The following is a 17,949-nucleotide window of genomic DNA, read 5'->3' as shown; positions in this document are numbered from 1 at the left end:
GTAAAATAATACGGTTGACAATAAATACGTACAAGGAATGTGCAAAGGTGAGTTGAAATTTATAGTGTTCTCTGTAAAGGTTCAACACCATTGATGTAAAAAACAACATTTGATTGTTGTTTAAGACACTTACCAGTTTCGTGGACTAACACAGTCACTGCTGCAGCGTCACCTGTACCACACCACCAAAACACACGCAGAAAGTTAGAACAAGAATTGATGAGGTGTAATTTAATAATTTGTAATCACAGATTGTATAAAAGACGTGGATGTGCCTCCGGGTCTAAAAAGTGAAGCCTTGAAAGTGCCTTAAGCCGGCATTATGGAGAGCTGGTAGATCATCAGGTTGAACATGTACCATTATGGCTGTCATCTACTCTCTCCTCTCTGCCTTTCCTATCGGTCTCTTTCACTATTTCAACACAGTAGGAATACAAAAAAACATAATCTTAAAAAAACAAATAAAAAATCAGCATTCTTTCTAATGGCCAGCAGAGGGAGAACCAACTGATTGCAAAAGAAATCCATCAAAACACAGTCACGTTTGGCTCCAAAAACGTGGTGACAGTCAAAATGCCAAACTCAAGGCCTCTAAATGTCAAATTGATCATGGTGGCTAAGCCCACTTCTTTATACAGGCTTTGTTCAAATTGTCACCTTCTTTTTACATTTTCAGTCCTGGAAAGCGAGAACTCACCATGCACGACTTGTCTGGTTCCTGCCTGTGCTTCATCAGCTCCTCCAACGTGAGCTCGTCCTCCAGCTGCTGCTCCAGATCGTTCTCAAAGCGTTCCTCTGCTGCACTGGTACTCCTGTGACAGATAACAGGTATTTTTAACGCATTTATAACGCACACACAGGAGCTCTTTTATTTTGCATTGTATTAACTTTGTCGTGTGTCATTTAAACTTCTCTGTCCAGAACCTTGAACCTAACTCTGTGTAATCATGCTTTATAATTATAACTTCCTTTGCCTTATTACTTATATTATTTCTTACTACTTATTGTTGATGACACAGCCTACATTAGTACCTTGATTTATATGTGAAGAAGGGATCTGAAGAGGTTGCAGCCAATAGGTCACCACGTCCAAAGTCTGAATCTGCATTGCTTTCCGTCTCACTTCCACCTTCTGTGAAAGAAAGAGATTTTAAAACAGCTGTTTTATAAAACTTCTGAAAGCAAAATAAAACCGTTTTCAAATTCATTTTTTACCTGAATTGAGTTCCCTAACCAGTGATGACATTGTGTTGGTAATGGAGTCAGCAGCAATGAGTAGGTTGTTTCTCAAATTTCTCCTTGGACCTTCGAAACACACATAAAAATAGCTTAGTGTCTAACCAAATTTTTGAAACCATATCTACGAGCTAATGTGTGTTTTTCCATGTGTTACTGTTACGGCCCCAGCCGTGTAGTCTGTGGATGTGTGTGTGTCTGTGCACATGCGTGTGTGTTTGCTCCCTCCCCTCAGGCTGCTGGTGAAGGATGATTGGAGCTTCCGGCGACCACGGGAGCCAATCAGATTCGGCAATTAGTCGTCCACAACTTTCAAAAGGCTGGCTGGAGCTTCAGTCAAGGCGGCTGGATCTGATGTGAACCGTCACCCAAACCTTTGTCTGTGCTCGGCTTCGTTGTATTGTACACTGTGATTAGTTGTGGTTGTTCTTGAGTTATTGTGTAACAGTTAAACGGACCCTGGTTTTTGTTGTTATTTTGTTTTGTTAAACCTTTAGCCTGATGGGTCCTTTTATTTGTACCTATATCTTACTGCTATTTTATTTCATATTAAAAACACCTCTGTTAAATCCATTACATCTGGTTTATGTTACCTCCTTTTACCCCTTTAACCCTTAACAGGGCACTCATTGAAATACTTGCAAATTCCAAATTTCAACCCTAGAGAATATTGGAGGATATTACATACTGCCAGAATGTGTAAAAATACGGACCCGGGGGAGGGGGGTAATATTTTGAGAAAAAAAGTTTACAAGATTAAGGTGTCAAATCTAGGAGAAAGAATGCGCAAATTTATGAGATTTAAAGTGGTGAATCTGCAAGAAAAAAAGTAGTTTTTCCCCCCACTTTTTTCTCGTAAATCTTCAACTTTTTTCGAGCAGATTTGCCACTTTAAATCTCTTAAATCAAAATTTTTTCTTGTAGATTTGGCACTTTAATCTAGTAAATTTGCAACCGACCCCCCGGTTTGTATTTTTTATTCATACTTGGCTTTAATATGCCGTCATAGTCAAGTTCTCCTCTTACAAGTCCATGTGGTTCTACGACCAAACAGAGAGACACGGGGACCCCATTTTGATATCCACTGAAGTTACCAAATATAGTTCTTCGCCCGAAAAAGGGTTAAGAGCTGGTGGACGTAACAGTTACCCTGAGCGAAGGCCTCCTGAACGTCCCCTCCTACGCCCATGAGTGAGTCCTGAGGTGTGTGCGTCGGGGTCGTGCCAGCAGAGTCCGAGTGGATTGGTGTGGGGATCGACCGGCTGATGGTGTGGCTGGGGGAAGAGCGCGGAGAGCCGGGACCCTGAGTCTGCAACACAAAGAGACCACCTTGGTGTTAACGAGGGCCACCCTGTTGGCAATATTAACAGAGATATCCATGCTGTTATGGAAAGACTGTAAGAAGAACAAAACATAATCTGAAACAAAAGGTTTCTTATCAAAGCAAATCTTCTACAAGCAATGCAACGAGTATCTATTTTCATTTTCAGCCTTCAAATCATAGCAAAGACTCAATCAAAGTCCAAAAAACAGCTACAAACAATTCAGTTATGTAGTTTTTTTAAGCCCATGTGTCACCACAATATATTTATAAGTAACAAACATTACGCACATGCTACAAATTTGTCAGTAAACTGAATTTCTATGGCAGTACTTTTCAAAAACAACATGCTGTAAAACAGATTTTCCTTCTAAAAACTATTCCAATTATTCCCACAGACCAAACCACAAGTTGGTGCCGTCTGCTGAACACCATGCAACTCCAACAATATCAGATACAAAGTTTTCCCCCCCGACAACAGCAAAGTGTTTACTTCAAACATGCAAACATTTGAATCCAAGATAAGTTTTTCTGCCTCTTTTTGCTTCACAGTTTCCACACTTACAGTTTGTTTCCGTTCCTCCTCCAGCTGAAAAAAAAACAATATTTTATGGCTCATGAAACAACGGACACCTAACATTGAGTTTTTTCCTCAAAGAAAATCCAATCAGTATTTCCTCCAGGACGTGACAAGCATGTGGTTTCCTCATGCAAGTTTAATAGATTAACATTGATCCTTTTAGCCTAATTAGATTGATATCCTCTCCACTTAAGCCGGTATAGTGAGCAGTTTATCTCGGCTTTGAGGAACTCCTGTCTCGTTGACTGTGGAAGATATTCTCTTACTAAAGGTTATCCTCCGCAGAGGGGGGTAGACATGCTGTCTTGTAAGGTGTGATGGGGCATAATCCTAAACTCAATATCCTGCTCTGGAAACGGCAGTCTGGACATCTGCCTACTGGATAACAAAGCTAATCAGGGGCATATGTGATGTCATTTACAAAAAATGTAGGTAACGCTTTATAATAAGGTCCTTAATAACCATGAATTAACAAGTAATAAGGCATTGTTCTCGCTTTAGATCCGGTAGTTGCAAAAAGCATAGTTAACTTATAGTTAACTTATAATTGATGAGCAATAAAGTATATTTTAATATCTAGGGACGGAAGTTGAAAATTAGCTGAAGCTATATCTCTGTATGCAGCACATCAGGTGCATGTCCTGTATCTATGCTAACTGCATTGTCCCTATCAAATAAAATAAAATAAATTCAATTCAATTCAATTCAATAAGCAAACAAAATAAGATTAATAAAGGCATGGCAAAGACATAATGGGTGGGTCATGGGTGTTTGTAATGCCATTATCAACACTTATATAAGCGTATAAACACGCAATAATGTTAATAAGCATCTTGTAAGGACTTACAAGGGCCTTATTACTTGTTAATTAATGGTTATTACAAGGACCTTAATATAAAGCGTTACCAAAATGTCACCATAATTTTAAAATCGTAGGTCTCTTTACTTAACTGTATTTTATTTTTATTTTTACATTTTAAATATTTTTGATTGATCTATGAAGCTATTTGTAACATTTTAGGGCTTTTTACACAACTGTATTATATTTTTACATTTTAATCATTTTATTTATCTAGGAAATTGGCTTACATAATTGGAACATTTCAGGGGTTTTTACATATTAATTTTCTTAATTTATCCACAAAATGATTTTCCTCAAACAGAAAGTTTTGATATCATTTTATTTCATATCAGTTTGTTGTTGTTTTGTTTTTCCTTTCTCTCCTTTGTTTTTGTAATTGACTTGATGTCAGTGTAAACTAAGATCTGTCAAGTACAGTAGCGGAAGAAGTATTCAGATCCCTTACTTCAGTAAAAGTACTAATACCAGACTGTGAAATTACTCCATTACAAGTAAAAGTCCTGCAAGTAAAAGTACAAAAGTATCAGCATCAAAATGTACTTAAAGTATCAAAAGTAAAAGTACTTGTTATGCAGAATGCCCTCACTCAGATATATCGTCTAAATATATTATTAGATTATTTGTTGTAATGTAGTCATGTAAGTAGTGTTTGAATTGTGTAATGGTAGGGCTTCTTTTAACTATATATACTGTTAGGAGGTTTAATTCATAAAAATGCTTCATCATTTTAAATTAATCATGTTTCTCATGTTAAATGAAAAGTAGAAGTATAAAGTTACATAAAATGGAAATTTTAAAAAAAATACAAGTACCTAAAAAATGAATGAAAGAGAATGAAAGTCGTGTATCTGTTTAATAGGCCTCAGCAGAGCTTGACTATCAAAGATGTCTGCCCTCTATCGGACATGTTGGGTAATTGCTCACATGCTTCCTCATCTGCAAAGTGCAGTGCTTGCTTTACATCAGCTGAAGTGATCACACACAGCTGGGAGAAAATGTTATGCAAGTAAAATATATCACCTGGCCATATTGCCTACCACCTGCCTCGGAATTAAAACACAAAACACAAGCTACAGTACACATGTCCATGTATATCAACATAAAAACTGATAATGTGCACCAAAAAAAAGCAGACTTGAAACTGAATTATCAACGCTTATGTTCGCCACAGGAAACACAACGTGTGGTCATTTAGTTATCATGAAGGAGTCTTTTCTGTGAAGCCAGAGAGATGAAAAGCGTGTCTGCAGTACCTTGAGAAGCATCATTAGTTGCTCCAGCTGCACCATGAGTTCCCTGCGACTCTCCTGCAGAGTAGACATTCTTTGTTCAAGCTCATCTTTGCGTTGCCTAACGGAGGAAACAAGTTGTTCAACGTGATGATACCATAATGTCCCGTCAAAATAAATGTCCATGAGCATCTGTACACTCCAACATATGCTGTTCATTTGTGTAGTAAAAAGGCAAGCAATTACAACATGCACGTTCTGCTGCAGCCTAAGCAAAAATGTCTGTTATGAATGCAGGACACATTGGAGCGTTAAAGTATGCAGAGTTACCTGAGAAGTCTTAGCTCAGCCAGAAGAGTGGGGTTCTGCTGACCCCTGTCAGGAGGCGGCTGGGACGCCTCCTCATGCTGAAGGCGCAGCCGCTGGATTTCCTGCAGGATTTCTCTGTTACAAGCACAAACATATCATTATTTTTCTTTTACCTTTGCACATCAGGCAGGCCTCCTCACTGTCCGCTTTTAAAAGAAATCTTAAAACCCATTTTTATTCACTGGCTTTTAACTCAACATGAGCCTTTGCTCTGTTTTTATTTTTTTTTTTTTTCCCAATTTCTTTATTGAGTTTTTGCAGACAGTACAGAATAAAATCTCAGTTACACATTGTGTTGGAAAGCGTCTGCCTTAGAGTGAAGTACTAAAATAAAAGAGAACAAGACAAAAAGAGAACCCCAACATGAATCCCACTATCCCTCCCAACAACCCACGTCAGATGTAATCACAACTAAATTATTACACAACATACAGCAACATAAGTAAATACTGAAGTATGGTTAAGACAAAAAAATAAATAAATAAAATAAACAAAAAATAAATAAATAAATAAATAAATAAATAAAAATATGGGGGGGGGGGGCACTCTCTCTTTCCAAGAATTAAGAAGCGTCCTCGGCATCATCAGGAGTCACAATAAGACTGTTGCTAATATAGGCCAGCAGTGGGTCCCAAGTTTTATGGAATGCTGTCAGAGATCCCTTCTGTGAGAACCTTAACTTCTCTAACTTTAGACATTGTAAAATTTCCCGTATCCAACTGTTATGGGTCGGTGGAGAAACATGCTTCCATTTGAGTAGAATGGCACGCCTGGCCAGCAGGGTGGTAAAGGCCATGACACGCTGTACAGAAACAGGGAGATTCTTAGACAGAGGAAGACCAAAAAGAGCAGTCAGGGAATTTGGTTCTAAATTTACATTGAAAGCCTGTTTGAGAGTTTGGAATATACTGGACCAAAAGTTGGTCAACCTCGGACATGACCAGAACATGTGCACATGGTCGGCTGGGGACTGTTTACAACGGTTACAGGCATCACTGTGACTTGGATATATTTCTGCCAATTTAGCGTTGGTGAAATGGGCTCTGTGAAGCACCTTCCACTGTAATAGAGCGTGCCTGGCACAAATAGACGAAGTATGGGTCAGTTTTAACATGTCTCTCCACTGGATATCAGTAATGTCTATCCCCAAATCCTTCTCCCATGCATTTTTTAGCAATATAGTGAGGACTGGGCTCAGAAGTGCAATCGTATTATAAATAACAGATATCAGTCGCTTTTGTCGCAGGTCGAGAGACAGCAATTGGTCTATTTCAGCTTCGGGGGGGCGGTTTGGGAAATGTGGGAACTGTTTTTGGATAAAATGTCTCATTTGAAGATACCGAAAAAAATGGCTATTAGGCAGGTTGTATCTATCTGACAGAGATGCAAAGGATGTGAAAATACCGTCTTCATACAGGTCCTTAAGTGTTCTGAGGCCCTTATCCGACCAAATGCGAAATGTAGGGTCCGAGCGGGAAGGGAAAAATGCATAATTATTCAAAACTGGGGCAAGAGTCGAAGCCCTATGAAAACCGTGCTGCTTTCTGAACTGGATCCAAATTTTAATTGTATTGGTGACCACCGGATTAGGTGAAACATCACGGGCACTTATGGGAAGCTGTGAACAGATCGTCGAATGTAGAGAACAAGAAGAAGATGATATCTCAGTGTGAGCCCAGGGTGGACAGGTGTCTGCACCTTCCCCATGGAGCCAGTATATAAGTTTATTAATGTTGCAGGCCCAAAAATAGTAGCGAAAGTTTGGCAATGCTAGCCCTCCTTCAGGTTTAGGAAGTTGAAGAATGTTTTTCTTAACACGGGCTGGTTTATTCTGCCAAATAAAAGTGTTAAGTTGTTGGTCAAGATTAACAAAAAATGATTTATTAAGACAAATTGGAATGTGTTGAAAAAGATAAAGAAATTTTGGAAGAACTACCATCTTAATGAGATTAACTCGGCCTGCAAGAGACAGGGGGAGGGCAGCCCATCTGGACAAGTCTGACTTACATTTATCTAATAAGGGCTGAAAATTCTTTTGAAAAAGTTCCCTGAAGGAGCTGGTAATAAACACCCCCAAATATTTGAATCCTTTTTCCGCTATTTTGAAAGGAAACACGGATTGTGGGAGAGATCTCGCCGAATTATTAACAAAAAATAGCTCGCTTTTCTGAATGTTTAATTTATACCCTGATAGGCGCCCAAACTGATCCAGAGTTGATAAAATGGGGGGGAGGGAGGATGTGGGGTTTGAAATAAATAAGAGAAGGTCATCAGCATATAGAGAGAGTTTGTGAACTAAACCGAAACGAGTAATGCCTTCAAACTCATTCTGGTTTCTTAGCCAGATGGCTAGTGGCTCGATGGCTATATTGAACAACAAAGGTGAAAGCGGACATCCCTGTCGGGTCCCACGTTTGAGAGGGAAGTATGCTGAATGGACGCCGTTAGTATTTACAGAAGCCGAGGGGGTGGCATACAAAAGTTTAGCCCAAGAAATAAAGTTAGAATCAAAGCCAAACTTCTCTAAGATGAAAAATAAAAATCCCCACTCCACCCGGTCAAAAGCTTTCTCTGCATCAAGCGCCACTACAATTTCAGGAGTGTTCGACGCAGGTGAGTATATGATATTCCAAAGCCTCCTGGTGTTAAAGAATGGATGCCTCCCCAATGTGAAGCCTGTCTGGTCTAATGAGATTATTGATGACATCACACTTTGGAGGCGAAGGCCGAGGACCTTAGCCAGAATCTTATAATCTATGTTTAAAAGTGAGACAGGTCTATAGCTACCACAGGACGTAGGATCTCTATCCTTCTTCAGAAGTAATGAGATAGATGCCTCATACAGGGTCGCTGGCAGTCTGCCTTCAGTGAAGGAATCATTGAACATTCTCACCAGGATGGGGGCTAGTAACATCGAGTACGCCTTAAAGAACTCGACTGTAAAACCGTCGGGGCCGGGAGATTTCTTGTTTTGCATAGAACTGATTGCTTCATGCACCTCCAACAAAGAGATGGGTCTGCCCAGTTCTCTGGCAATATTTACTTCAATCTGAGGATATGTTAACTGGTCTAAAGGATTGGGGGTCACTGTAGTAATTGGGTTGCATTCAGAAGTATAAAGTGTGGTATAGAAATCAGAAAAAGACTTATTGATAACTACTGGATCAGAAGTGAGGTTACCATCAGGTTGCTTAATTTGAGAAATCAATCTAGAGGCGCTAGCTGCACGGGCCTGCTGTGCCAAAAGTCTTCCGGCTTTATCTCCCTGCTCAAAAAAGTTTTGTTTCGATTGTCGCAGCTGTCTCTCCACTACGCGTGTCATTAACAGGTCGTGTTCCGAATGTAGTAGTAACCGCTTCTTATAGAGAGTGGGGGATGGAGAGGTGGAGTAGGTTCCATCAAGCTTTAAAAGTTCCTCTGCAATCTCCACCAGCCTAGCTTGCTCAGCCCTTCTCATTTGGGAAATATACGATATAACCTGTCCACGAATAGTAGCTTTAAGCGCTTCCCACAAAATGTTGCTGCTGACCTCAGGGGTGTCATTAAACTCTATGTAGGTACGTATTTGAGTCGCAACAAAATCTTTAAACGTATTATCTGACAGCAAGTGCGAGCTGAACCGCCACCGTGAGCGTGGAATTGTATTCTGTGGAAAACTAATGTCAACTGTGGTAGGGGCATGGTCAGAGGTGGTTATTGGGTGATACTCACATGCATTCACGGAATCTAGGAGATTATCATCAAGTAAGAAGAAATCAATTCGGGAGAATGTGTGGTGTACATGGGAAAAAAAAGAAAAAGCTCTGCCATGGGGGTTTTTAAACCTCCAGGGATCAGAGATTCCCAACTGCGATGCATACGTTTTTACTACGTTCGCTGATTTGGATAGTGTGGTTTGTGTAGGGGAAGATCTATCGAGAGTCACATCTTGCACCAGATTAAAGTGTGTTTTTATTTTTTGTTTTTATTTGTTCTTTGTGGTTTTTTAAAATTAAGATTAATTTTAAAATTGAGATTAATTTTAAAACCCACTTTTATTTACTGTTTTTTTTACCCAGCATGAGACTCGCTTTGTTTTAGTTGTTTTTGCTTGTTCTTTGTTTTTATTGTTTTTTTTGTTGGTCTGTCCTGCCATGTGCAGCATTTTGTATCAGCTAACGCTGTCTTTAAGGGCTCTATAAATAAAGTTGAGTTGATTTGATTTGATTTGTGTGATATATCATTGTAAAATTATTTTTGTGCTCTTTAAAAAGGAAAATCCATAATTACATCAGCTCAATATGAATTTAGTTATAAGGGAATTTGCTGAAGGATTCAGAATGTCCTTTTATTGTAGCAGATGAGGTCAAAGGTTGCCCCCAATGTCATGAAAATGTTACTGGTAGAGAAATTATAGTGTAAGCTTTATAATGCCACATGCCTTCATGATATTATGTGTAGGTTACCCTCTTTTATACTGGAAATAAACAGAAAGCAGCCTTTCATAAAAAAATGTTTACATTAAAAATTACTTAAACAACCAACATACTTTACATTACCTCTCTGTCAATCAACTATTTGTATTTATTGTTTGATACAACTGTTTAATTGATAAAAAAAATAGCATCATATTTAAAGATAAATATAGTGAAGAATATAGTAGGATTGTATATCTGCATACGTTGTAGTACAGACTACAAGTATAAAAGTAGTATTCAATTTATCAGCTCAGGTTACAGAAAAGACAACATTAGTTTGTGTCCACCTGATGATTTTATATCCATTATTCACTCTTTTTAAGTTATTTTTTTGTCTCCACCAACTCCTGAGGGAAATATTTGTCTCTTTGGCTTCTAAATACCTCACTATGTTCACCAACTAGTCATTAACTATGTCTCCTTACTGTTTGTTGCTGGACAGGTTACAGTTTTTGGTAACGCTTTATATTAAGATCCTTGTAATAACCATTAATTAACAAGTAATAAGGCCCTTGTTAGTCCTTACAAGATGCTTATTAACATTATTGTGTGTTTATAAGCGGATTAAAGTGTTAATAATGGCATTACAGACACCCATGACCCACCCATTATGTCTTTGCCATGCCTTTATTAATCTTATTTTGTTTGCTTATTGATATTAAAATATACTTTATTGTTCATCTATTATAAGTTAACTATAAGTTAACTATGCTTTTTGCAACTACCGGATCTAAAGCGAGAACAATGCCTTATTACTTGTTAATTAATGGTTATTAAGGACCTTATTATAAAGCGTTACCCAGTTGTTTTCTTTAATGCTTTTTTCTACTGGGTCCAAAAACAACACAACGAGAGAGGTTATAAAATCACGAAAGATGATGGAAGAAAACCAGAACAGCGAGCTCAAAGACACTTGGGACTTTTCTCACAACAGGTATTTTGTCTTGTAGAAAAAGCGCAGGTTTTACTAACAACATAAAGTATATCTCTGTACAATTCCAGCTTTGACAGTGTGACCGTGAGCACATAAAGCTCTGTGGAGCTGAAGGTAACTGCAGCGTCGGGTGATAACTCTCTGTGGTTTCCTCACCACCACTGACCGCCGTCAAATACAGGTAGTCATGTGACCCATTGTTGAGATTAAATAGAACTATTAATTATAGCTGCATTAAAACTTGTTCAATGTTGCCTGTGATTGAACTTTTTTCTCTTCTTTGGTTTCATTTTTCACTATTATTTGTTAATCTATTGTTTAATGTTAAATATTTCTTTTACTTTCAATGTTAAGTCTCACGAGCAGCTTTTTTTTTGTCTTATCTTATTTTACTTATTTGTAACATTCTTAAAAAAAATTTTTTTTTACAGTGCCAAAGCCAAATGACCAGAAAAATATTTACTCTCATTTTTGGTAGCACTGTTTCTGTCATCTCATCAGCTTTCACACAAATACAAAATTAAGCATTTTTTAAAGCAGGTTTTTATTATAATTTTATCAGTGTAATTAAATTTACTTAAAATTACAATAATATTTTTTTTTTTGCCGAACAACACAATACCTTTTTAGGATATAGCCTAATTATAATTTATATTCATAATTTTATTATTATTTGAATACCTATAATAACCGATACTTAATATACAGCAGGCCGACTTTACTGTATTAAAGTGTATTGAATTACAGACATTTATATTGTACATTTATTTGAAAAGTGTTTGAAACACCTGTAGTGTCATTTTAAACAATAAAAGTCAGTAAATATTGAAGGTGCCTGCTTCATTACTTTATATTCACATAATAAATAAACCAATGGCAATTAAGTGGTAATCTGCGAGAATAATATATTAAAAAAATTATAATAATTAATCACCCATTTAAGAGAGATCAGTGTGACCCAGACAGGCGTGATCATAAAAAGAGGTTAATAATAACAACGGTAGTTTTCAGTAAATAATGTGCTTAGACTAGATTAGTCTGTTTATTTTATCAAACCGTAAAATCTCTTTACTCTCAAGGTGATTTTTTTGTTTGGGAACTGAAAAAAAGAAGAGAAGAGATGAACTGAAGTGAACAGAATCTCCAAAGCAGTCATCCCTGACCTGTTTTTGCTCTCGAGCTCGGCGATGAGCTGCCTTTGCTGTTTGTTGGCATCCAGAGAGCAGGGGAGGTCTGTGGGGATCCTCTGCTGCTGAGCCTGTTGGCGAAGCAGGAGACATCACGTGAGCTGGCTCTACCTGTGGATGATGTCATCCAGTACCTTATCTCATATCTCACAGCCGGGGGAATAAAACAGTCAAGTCACCAGCTATCCATCAGGATCTGATCAGAACATAAACAAGTCTGGTTAGAAATGATCCCCACCTGTAAATTCCTTCATCATCTGAGCAATAAACAGGACTGCTAGAGTAGCAGCATACGTTAAACCCTTTTCTCATCAAGGACATATTTTTGGCAGTAGACTCTGATGAAAGATGTCACGATATTGTGAGCAATAAATGTCTTATATATAAATATATCTCACCGCAGCATCAGCAGCCAGTCTAGCAGCATAGCGGGCGATGAGGCTGTGCTCTTCATCTTGATGGTTACTGCTCTCCAGCAAACTGATCAGGACGAAAATAGAGTCACAACACCATGGAGTTACCACACAGCTACGCAGATATAAACTATGCAGGGGAGAAAAAATAAGCAAAAATCCAAAGTTTAGTTCAGTCAGATTAGTTCTTGGGCAGGAAAAGTTTTACAGCAGAGCCTCTTTAATCATGCTAAGCTACTTATGCAAAACCCCAAAAGCAGGAATGAAGTTGGGTTATTACATAAAAGTGGAGCTAAAGTCATTAAAAAACAGAAATGTTACTTATAAAGTCCGATCACTGATCCAAACATGTATTTCCAAGCACACACACACACACACACACACACACACACACACACACACACACACACACACACACACACACACACACACACACACACACACACACACACACACACACACACACACACACACACACACACACACACACACACACACACACACACACACACACAAAAATTCAGATGAATTCACACAGGAAGACATGCGAGAGCTGCTATTTATATGATACAGATATATGATAGAAGACACTGCAACCACTAAGACACACACACATACACGGACACACACACACACATACACAGATTAGTGCACACGCCGCACACACATATTGAAAACACAGGCATCACTATTTCATGTTGCTTGTAAGTGAGGAAATAAGCAGTAATGCTTCAAAGAGCTCGGGCCTCATGCAGGAAGCGATATACGAACAAATTATCTTTTATTTTGCCTCGTATTAAAGATTTTATACCTATTATACCCATTATATCTATTACATTCATACATTTTCTGGTACAATGCTGCACACCATGTGTGTTTTACAATTATAGGTATAATTACTGTTTGCAATAATAATAATAAATAATAATCCTGTGCAATATTTTCACATATTTCATTGTTTTTCTAGTATAATGCTGCACAATGTGGATGTATTACAATTTCAGGTGTACTTATTCTTTGTAATTACTCTTTATGGACATATCTGTAAAAGTGTTGTTATTTTATTTTATTCTTATTTTTTTCTTATTTCTCAAGAAACACGATCACAATCTTGTTATTTCACCTGCTTTTCTTGACTCTAGAGCTGCTGCAACAACTGAATGACCTCAGTGTGAGAACAATAATTTTTATCTTATCATTGATTTTATCAATGGATTTCTGTCAGTTTTTCATCTCTTTCAGCCTTTTTTGGTGGCACCTCTTCAATTCTTATATCTTAGTTACACACAGCATAACACCTGCCCTGATGTAATAATAATAATAATAATAATAAACGTTATTTATATAGTGCTTAGGGGGTGTGACCTCTGCTAATAAGCAATCATAATCAAGTGGGATTAAGAAGGTTTTGTGCTTCTGGAGTTGACTTCTCTAAATTTTTCTCTTGCCAAAAAAATGTGTTATAACTTCCAGCACTCACAAATCAGTCTTGCTTTGTTTTTAACAATTAACCAGGATTTACTGGAGCAAACTAATTTTAAAGATTACCTTCCAAGGAGGCCGTCAAATCAAGGAAAACAGCAGCTAAAAGTGTTTAAAGTATTTGGTACCAATTAATTGAATAATCCGATCCAAACATTGGACTTTTCAATGTGACATGAGGTATATCTGTCCTTTTTCATTTAAAAAAATTCAGACAAAGACAACAATATGTCGAATTTGTGACTGAGGGTAAAATGTAAATTAATAATTACCCCCAAATGACTATTTGAATGTCACTTACTCACCCCGTGTTTCCTTGAATTCTTCAATAAAAATGTTTTTTGTCACATGCTTCCATGGTGAACAGAGAATCCAAAAAACTGAGAAAATTCTTAAGAAATTGAAGTAAAGTAGCAGAATCGTTGTGTAAGGCTTCCAATTTCCATGAGTGTAACTGATACACAAAATAATCTTGAAATTATGGTTTTGGGGGTTAATTATGCACAGTATAATTGCACAGATAGATTTAAGGAAATATAAAACATATAGTTTCACCTTGGAATCAATAAAATATACACTGCTCTCTTGGTAGAAATAAACTCTGGATTCAAACTGTTGCTGCTGAACTACAATAACATGTTGACAGAAGAGTCAAAGGCCGAGGCGACTAGTCTGGAAGTGTGGCAGCATGCAGCGTTAAGGCTGTAGCACTCAGAATAAGGTTAGCTCAGAGGGAGGATTGCGAGGGCGCAGTTCAGCAGAGCACATGGTACCAAACTAACCATGATTTGGGGTTGTTTTGTAGTAGATTCACATAGAATCCAATCAGAGTATGCTCGTCTGCAAGTCTATCGGCAACATCGAGGTTGTAGTTCAACCTGGAACAGTGAAGGGTTTCACAAAACATAAAACATGACATTACACAGGTGACAATAGAGGGACAGGGGACGAGAGGGGAGAGGCAGCACAGAGAGAGAAAAGGAGAGAACGCAACAAAAGAGAAGAGGAGGAGGAGGAGAGCGGCTGAAAAGCAGCCATTCATGGGTGACTAGAGAGAAACAAGGCCATATTATGTTTGGGAGAGACTCCAGTGATAAAGGCCAGGAGCACGATTAAGGACATGCCCAGCAGAAAACAAAAAGACTCTACAAGCTCCTTGTTTACATTCTCCAAGCATCAGTCACTCAGTGCTCTGTTATTAAAACTATCAAAAGTCATTCTTTTTAAGTCAAACAATCTACCACCCAAGATATGTGAAGCATGCACACTCTTTTTGATGTAGCCTTTATATTTATAGTGGGTGCAACCTGCATCACACTCCTATAGAAACCATTCCTGCTGCCATTATATGGAGGGTCGATGCAGCATTAGCTATGACCATAAAATGTTTTAAAAACCGCAACAACAACAAAGATAGGCTCAGTCAATCCACCCAGAAAAAGGACGGTTTAAATATATTACACATTATACTCAGAATGTATTACATTGTCTATCTATTCTAGAAATGAAAAGATGAATAAAAAATTTAATAAATGCTAATTAGACATAAGAACTGTATGCTCAGTATCAATAGCTAACCATTTAAATAAAGAATAAATAAAATGTAAAATAAATAGCTTACACCATTTTAAATTGTTGGTATTTTTTTTAAATTGTATTGTTTTCTGCATTATATGTTCTGTAAAAAAGTGTTCATATCAGACAACATATACAGTGTAACTGATAAATAACATTATGCCTGACAGGCCAATATTGGCTGAAACAGTCAACCAATATATATATATTTAGGGTTTTTTTAGCCTTTTACTTCTGGAGATTGCATTTATGCTTCAAATTTCATAAAAGTGGTGTTCATGTATGATGATCTTGCTGAACAAAATTGTTAAGTAAACTTTTGTTTGCTACAGAGCATATTTTCTGCAGTAATCTAAAATCCAGTGGACAAACTGGCTTCTTGCAAGTGGATCCAGGGTGATGCTAAGTAATAGAAAAATCATAATTCCTCTCTGCTGCACTTTATATCTGACTTCTTCTCTTCTATATACTCCACTGTGTTCACCAGATAAGAAAAGAAGAAAGCTTGCATTACAAACTGTGGGCATGAACCCTTTACCTGCAAGGAAATGTAATGTGTTGACTCATGGGGACTGTAGGAGCTTGATCAACATTAGAGGCAAAAAGTCAGAATAACAGCATCTATTTGATTTTTACTAATCTTTTCCTCTTAAAACTTCAGTTAAGACACTTTCAGTCAGTCCTGTGTTGTATCTGCTTCAAAAAATATGTTTTGCTTTATTCGCAATAATTTTAAGTTTTCTAACTTGTGTATTGGGTCTTCCAAGACTTCACATGGTCAAGGCTCCAGGGGTCTAATTTCTGATTTATTACTTCACCTATTTACATTACACTTGCTGTGTAGTTTGAATTGTACATGAAATCTTTCCATGAACTGCAGGATTTTATTTTATTTATTTACTTTACTTTTTTCCCTACTTGGAACTGTTTTGGATTTGTTTTTAATGTTGAAAAAGTTGAGAAATGTACAGGTGCATCTCAATAAATTAGAATATCATAGAAAAGTGTATTTATTTCAGTAATTCAATTCGAAGAGTGGAAATAACACACTATATTGATCCAATACACACAAAAAGAAACATTTCATGTCTTAAATTATTGAATTTCTTCTAATTATAATGATTATGATTATGGATTTGATGAAGACCCTAAAATTCAGTGTCTCAAAAAATTTGAATATTACAAAAGACCGACTTTAAAAACTATGTTTAATATGGAAATGTTGCCCTCTGAAAAGTAGGTCCATCTATATGCACCCAATATTTGGGCTATTTGACTTGAACTACTGGAAATTTACTTTTCCATCATATTCTAAAGTATTGAGATGCACCTGTAGCACTTAAAAACAAACAAAAACAAAAAACACTTTCAGTCATAAAGTTCTGAAATCTAATCAGGTATTCTCAGTCATTGTACTGCCGTGTACTTCATGGAGTCTGGGCAACCAGAAAGCACAATGTCAGACCCTCTGACATGCACATCAAGCATGTTTAACCTAAAGAACATCACTCACTCATCATATCCATATGTTTTTCTGTACGTTATGAAAGGGAGTAGTGTTCCCTAAAGAACAACTTTCTTCATCAAGCGCAGGTGCATAGGAGCTCAACGGCCTCCTACCAGTGAAATCAGTCCCAATAACACTCTTATCTTCCAAACTACAACATAAATAGCAACTGAAAACAACAAGTTAATCCCATTTCATATAAACAGGCATACATGTTCACATACATCATAAACAATGAGGCTTGGAGTTGGAGAAACTGTTTAACTGCAGCAGCTTCGACATAGAGGAGATTGAGGGTAACATTTAAAACGGCTTATATTCCAAACTGGCAGTTAGTATTTCCCATTTCTGTGTGAATGAAAATATTGTAATAGACACTCCAAAATAATTGCCAATGATCTTTATGATGCACGCTTCATCTAGCATTTTTGAAATAGCCCCTGGAGAGCAACAATGTAAACCCCTCTATAAGTAAACCGGTTCCTTACGAAGATAAGCTCTGGTTTATGCCCTATGATCATTATCTATATTAGTTCACGCATGCATTTGAGCTACAAAGGCATTCTCATATGCACACCTGTCACTTACCCTCTCCCTTTCAACAGATGTGGAGCAGCCCGAGTCACAGGCTTTCTTTGCTCAACATCATTATTCTTGCTGGAAGGCAAGCTATTTACATTCAGCACAAGAAACCACAGAGAAAAAAAGGAAGCACGATGATACAAAAATGCTCGCATACACACAAACACACACTTTGGGAAATAAAGGCAAGAAAATAAAGACAGTGTGGGTCACAG

The 17,949-nt window shown here is 37.4% G+C and overlaps 1 protein-coding gene across 1 annotated transcript in view; it reads right to left on the bottom strand.

Moving 5' to 3' along the window:
• The window catches only part of dtna (dystrobrevin, alpha), a 32,163-nt gene that overhangs the window by 1,639 nt on the left and 12,575 nt on the right, over positions 1–17,949 (bottom strand). Inside the window, exons 12-23 of the mRNA XM_059345437.1 lie at positions 17,741–17,821; positions 14,853–14,948; positions 12,574–12,655; positions 12,152–12,246; positions 5,559–5,672; positions 5,253–5,349; positions 3,123–3,146; positions 2,386–2,545; positions 1,216–1,305; positions 1,033–1,132; positions 698–812; positions 134–172 (exon numbers count right to left, since the gene is read on the bottom strand). Coding sequence (XP_059201420.1) covers positions 155–172; positions 698–812; positions 1,033–1,132; positions 1,216–1,305; positions 2,386–2,545; positions 3,123–3,146; positions 5,253–5,349; positions 5,559–5,672; positions 12,152–12,246; positions 12,574–12,655; positions 14,853–14,948; positions 17,741–17,821 — 1,072 coding nt within the window. The 3' untranslated portion in view covers positions 134–154. The remainder of the gene's footprint in view (positions 1–133; positions 173–697; positions 813–1,032; positions 1,133–1,215; positions 1,306–2,385; positions 2,546–3,122; positions 3,147–5,252; positions 5,350–5,558; positions 5,673–12,151; positions 12,247–12,573; positions 12,656–14,852; positions 14,949–17,740; positions 17,822–17,949) is intronic.

This window comes from Centropristis striata, chromosome 11 (assembly GCF_030273125.1).
Source record: "Centropristis striata isolate RG_2023a ecotype Rhode Island chromosome 11, C.striata_1.0, whole genome shotgun sequence".
Lineage (NCBI taxonomy): Eukaryota > Metazoa > Chordata > Actinopteri > Perciformes > Serranidae > Centropristis > Centropristis striata.
This window is presented reverse-complemented; position numbering and strand designations above follow the sequence as displayed.